This window comes from Priapulus caudatus, unplaced genomic scaffold (assembly GCF_000485595.1).
Source record: "Priapulus caudatus unplaced genomic scaffold, Priapulus_caudatus-5.0.1 Scaffold1421, whole genome shotgun sequence".
NCBI classification, from domain to species: domain Eukaryota; kingdom Metazoa; phylum Priapulida; class Priapulimorpha; order Priapulimorphida; family Priapulidae; genus Priapulus; species Priapulus caudatus.
Genome location: NW_014578482.1, coordinates 61,771 through 67,032, shown reverse-complemented (window position 1 = coordinate 67,032; position 5,262 = coordinate 61,771). Strand labels below are relative to the sequence as shown.

At 47.6% G+C, this 5,262-nt stretch overlaps 1 protein-coding gene and 1 long non-coding RNA gene across 2 annotated transcripts in view; both read left to right on the top strand.

The window, feature by feature from the left end:
• LOC106816580 overlaps window positions 1-1,206 on the top strand; it is a 6,113-nt gene extending 4,907 nt beyond the window's left edge. The window contains exon 3 of the long non-coding RNA XR_001394907.1: window positions 1,160-1,206. This is a non-coding gene — a long non-coding RNA (uncharacterized LOC106816580). The remainder of the gene's footprint in view (window positions 1-1,159) is intronic.
• Window positions 1,207-4,164: 2,958 nt separating this feature from the next.
• The window catches only part of LOC106816578, a 5,137-nt gene continuing 4,039 nt past the window's right edge, over window positions 4,165-5,262 (top strand). Inside the window, exons 1-2 of the mRNA XM_014821202.1 lie at window positions 4,165-4,231; window positions 4,926-5,104. Of these exons, the coding sequence (XP_014676688.1) occupies window positions 4,190-4,231; window positions 4,926-5,104 (221 nt within the window). The 5' untranslated portion in view covers window positions 4,165-4,189. The remainder of the gene's footprint in view (window positions 4,232-4,925; window positions 5,105-5,262) is intronic.

The following is a 5,262-nucleotide window of genomic DNA, read 5'->3' as shown; positions in this document are numbered from 1 at the left end:
AAAAAGTTCCGGCCGGAACTACCTGGCCAGAACCGGAACTTAAGCTGGGAATAAACTTGACAGTTTTGGCCCACTATTGCGCGAACTCATTCGGCCTGAACGAAATATTATTAGCAGGCACATCACCCAGGGGAGTATGACAATTAATGCTCAAAGTTCTAATTACAGGATGGTTGTTAGGGTTAGGGTTAGGGTTAATTAAATTAGAGAGTTAATTATATTTTTAATGACTGTTATGAGTCATCTGCTTACAGTGCATAATTCTGACATCTTATTCGCGAGCAAATTCTGTGGCAAAACCTGCATGTTGCAGTTTTCCTGGTTTTAGTTGATTATTTTTAACTAACAGACAGATGCCATTCCTGTGGCTCTAAGAGTATTTTATTTTATTTTGAAAAGAAAATCTCGTGAATCACCTAACATCAGTTAGGTTCAGTTCAGTTAGTTAGCCGATGTGAACAAGTGGCAAGCGTTTTTTGGGCGGAATAGTGTGAAGTTGTTAACACTGTATTGTCAGCAAGTTGACTTTATTGACTCTCAACTACATTAAGTGACTAATCTTTTGATATTAATGACGCTTAATTGTAGCAGAAATGAAATTAGGAAAAAGTTCCGGTTCCGGCCGCCTGTTCCTGAAGGGTTCCGGCCGGAACCGGAACTCTGAAAAATTGGGGATCCGGCCAGATAGTTCCGGCCGGATCCGAGTTCCGGTGCACCCCTAATATCTATGTGCTGTAGCATATTATCAAGAGTATATAATGGGAGATCTCTTTATTTTATACATCTCCCATTATGTACTCTATTACTGTATTGATATATATATATATATATATATATTATATATATATATATATATATATATGTGTGTGTGTGTGTGTGTGCTGTAGTGTGAGCGTGGTGAGGTGAGGGAGGTAGTGGACTTGATCTTGCTACCAATTGCCAGGGCTACTGCATAAGCCAGACCATGTGACCATGGCCTTGCTCGCCGAGCAGAGAACTTAGCTCGGTAACGTAAAGTTGAAGCCTGGAAAACCTCAAATCGAATGCGTTCAGGTTTTGCATCCCGCTTTTTGCTCAGCGTCACTGTCCGAGTATATCTGTATTCGTAGCAGATGTCGATGCAAAGATGCTGATATTCTTGTCACTTGTCTTTTTTCAGATGATGAGGATTTCATCGTTTACAGGATCGTGTAAGTATGCGAGTGCACTTTGTAGGTTGGGTTGGCAGGTCGGCTGTCATAAGCTGCTTAGACTCAAACTTTCATGTTTTTGAGACGTGCTATGTGTTGTAAAATTCCACTTTAATCATCCCGGTTATAAATACTAGTTATTGTATAAGGATGATGATGATGATGATGATAATAATAATAATAAATGCAATAATAATAATAAGTTGAAGAAGAAGAAGAAGAAGAAGAACAACAACAACAAAAACAACAACAACAACAACAACATCAACAACAATAATGCGTGTATAAATTGCTACAATATAATATGATTGATATAATATGACGTGGTTTATGATTTTTAGCACGAGCTAGGAGTATCGTGGTGCAACTGCACAAGATAAACCCGGTCTAGCTATCTATGTTTTTAATGCAGTGAATCATATCTCGGAACGAGTTTAATGATTGCGTTGGGATGTAATTTGCGGACGTGTGATGTCGCGACGACAGTTCACGGGAACATGCCTCGGCTGTTGCACTTGCAATCCCTGTATCACAAAGCGCACACCTACAGGTGTTTTGACATGCCATTATTCGTTAGCTATCGGCTATCTTCAGTTAGTTACATATTGACAGTGCAGGAGTTACTTTGATAAACTCTGCTATATAGGTGAATATCTTTCTCCATAACAGTTGAAACTAGACAGACGGCACTCAAAGAGAGTGCATACCTCCGCGAGCGTGTAACATGTATACATGTGTATAACAGCTGGCTCGCTGCTGGCTGCTGCTGACTGGAAGATGTTTTAGCTCATCTGACATGTCATGAAGATGCAGCTTGTAGGAATCGCTTGATCGTCCCGGTCGTCCGTGCGTCCGTACCGTCCCGTGCGTCAACAGTTGGCACAAATCTTAACCGCTCGACGTACGGTCACGATATTCGCACATCGAGGGGGGATCGTCAAAAACGAGTTGGGATGTCGAAGCTGGGGGTCAAAGGTCAAAGGTCAAGAGGGTAAAAGAAGGGGAACATTCACTCCTTAACTTAAGTATAGGGAGGAAATGCATAATTGCGGCTGCAAAATCTAAACGGCTCGACCTAAGGTCGTCGATAGTCGGTGTATAGCATCATGGTAGGAAAAGCGCATCACTGTGCGAAATTGGAGGTCACAGGTCAAAGGTCAGTGGGCACAGGGCAGATTTTAGACATTTTCTGAGGACATGGTCTGACGGAGCGATTGAAAAATCTTATTTTGTTTCAGCGGTGACTTAGCATTTTTATGGCTTTATTGAAGGGACATGAAATGTCCCTTCTGCTGACATGCGAAGAGTAAGTGTCGGATAACGCTTTTGACCCTCAAAGGAGGGTTAAACATGGATTTGTTGACTGTTAACAAAGGAGTGAACTGCTTTTTGCTATTAGAGCCTCCTCCGCCCCACCTCCCCCTTTCCCTCCCACCAACGCCTCCTCCCCCCACCCCTTCCCCACCCCCTCCCCTACCGCTCCCCCTCCCCTACCTCAAGAGGAGGGTTAAACATGGATTTTTGACTGTCTTTGAAAGAATTTAACTGCCGGGTTTGCTAGTAGAATCTATACATGCCTGGATGTATGAGGCTACAATGTCACAGTGAAATTTCAAAAGCTAATCTTTGGTTAAAGAAGGTGTATATTCCTTAAAATCGTATAATTTCTATGTCATTCTGTACTGTCAGTTGGTTACATGTCACGTATGCCACTGCCAGTGCTGTGCATGTGTTGGGGCAGTTTTTGCCTGCATTAATTGGTTACAGGTGGCAGCTCTCTATTGCAATTTGCAGCCTGTAGGCTGCGTAGGTAAATGGATGAGTGCTTACCTAGATTCTGTCTTGCAAATAGTTGTTGCTACTACGAATGATGGGAGCTTCCATTTTAATCTGAAGACACTTAAACGTACACGCCATCTCGTGGCAACTTTCATAACGATCCCAACGAACATTCTTTGTGAGAAGGTTCCTGATACCATCTCTGTGGCATTCCACTATTTCGGCGTGTATGTGAACACATTTGGGACTAACAGGTTTTACTAGAATCCCACACTCCACCACAGAGTCACCGCAGTAGACGTTAGATGAGCGCTGTCGCTATGCGGCACTTGTTGTTTTCGCAGCAAATCAAACATTGGCGACGCATCGCTGTCTGCGTTTGGACCAGTGGGAGCGGCCGTGGAGATCATCCTCATAATGTATCCTTGCAATAACGGTGACAGTGACGATGACAGCATCGTGACAGTGACATATGACACCTGACAGTGCCAGTGACAGAGAGGGTGGCAGGGAGGGTAATAGTGTTGGTGACAGTGACGATGACCATGTCAGTGACAGGGAGGATGGCAGTGTTTGGACAGTGACGATGACCATGTCAGGGACAGGGAGATGGCAGTGTGGTGACAGTGATGATGACAATGTCAGGGACAGGGAGGGTGGCAGCCGTTGGCGACAGTGATGATGACAGTATCAGTGACAGGGAGGGTGCAAGGAGGGTAACAGCATTGATGACACTGACGATGACAGTGTCAGTGACAGGGAGGGTGACAGTGTGCCGACAATGACGATGACAGTATCAGTGACAGGGAGGGTGGCAGGGAGGGTAACAGTGTTGCTGACAGTGACAATGACAATATCAGTGACAGGGAGAGTAGCAGTACAGTGTTGACAGTAGCACGTGCAGCAGACGGATCGGTGACAGTCAGCACAATAGGGTCACAGTTAGGATGATGATGGCTTGGTCATTGTAAAAATAGCGTTCGTAGTCTAAAACAGCATTCATCAATCTCCTGGTGCCTGGAACACTTCCCCGGGCACACGCCAATTATAACTACTGACCTTGACCTTGACTTTGACCTTGACCTTGACCTCTGTGACAATAGATACTTCATGCTGGCGTCCCTGGTCGGGTTGTACAGTCTGCCGCTGTTCTCGCGTCTGCGTCCGCGCGTCAACGACACGACGATGACTCAGATCATCGGCAACTGCATCGTGCTGCTATGTGCTCAGCTCTGCTCTGCCGGTGCTGTCCCGCTGTCTGGGTGAGTGATGGAGTCCTGTCCTGCTGTCTGGGTGAGTGATGGAGTCCTGTCCCGGTGTCTGGGTGAGTGATGGAGTCCTGTCCTGTGTCTGGGTGAGTGATGGAGTCCTGTCCTGCTGTCTGGGTGAGTAATGGAGTCCTGTCTTGCTGTCTGGGTGAGTGATGGAGTCTCTGTCCCGCTGTCTGGGTGAGTGATGGAGTCCTGTCCCGCTGTCTGGGTGAGTGATGGAGTCCTGTCCCGCTGTCTGGGTGAGTAATAGAGTCGCTGTCCTGCTGTCTGGGTGAGTAATGGAGTCCTGTCCTGCTGTCTGGGTGAGTAAGGAGTCCTGTCCCGCTGTCTGGGTGAGTAATGGAGTCCTGTCCCGCTGTCTGGGTGAGTAATGGAGTGCTGTCCTGCTGTCTGGGTGAGTAATGGAGTCCTGTCCTGCTGTCTGGGTGAGTGATGGAACACATGCTGTTCCACTGTCTTGGTGAGGGACAGCACGCACGTTGGAATGGTGGTGTCCCGTAGTCTGGGTGAGTAATGGAGGGTGCGGTGTCTCTATGTGAGTGATGAAGGGTGCGGTTGTGTAAGTGCTGGCATATGTGTGCTGTCCCGCTGTCTGGGTGAGCGATCGAGAGACACCGCGCTCATGCATGCTTGCACGTCCATTGATCACTTTCGTTTCTCCCGCGCCGCCGCCGCCGCCGCTGTAGCATCACGAACTTCGACCTTCTCGCGACTTTGTCGCATCGACTGGCTCGGCAACTTTCGCGTCGTGCTCTCCTACAACGTGCTGTTCGCCGGCGCCACGGTGCTCTGCCTCGTGACGACTTTCACGGCCACCGTGCGACGCGAGCTCTACGTGAGGCTAGGCTTCGAACACATCTCCAGGTGAGAGGCGAGCGAGGGGAGCGAGGATGAGGGTTGGAGGTAGTGACAGCCCTGGTTGAGGGGGAGAGGCGAGCGAGGGTGGAGGGTGGGTGAGGGGTGGTGAGGGTGGAGGTGGGTGAGGTAGTAACAGCCGCCTGTTGAGGGTTGGAAGGTGGGAC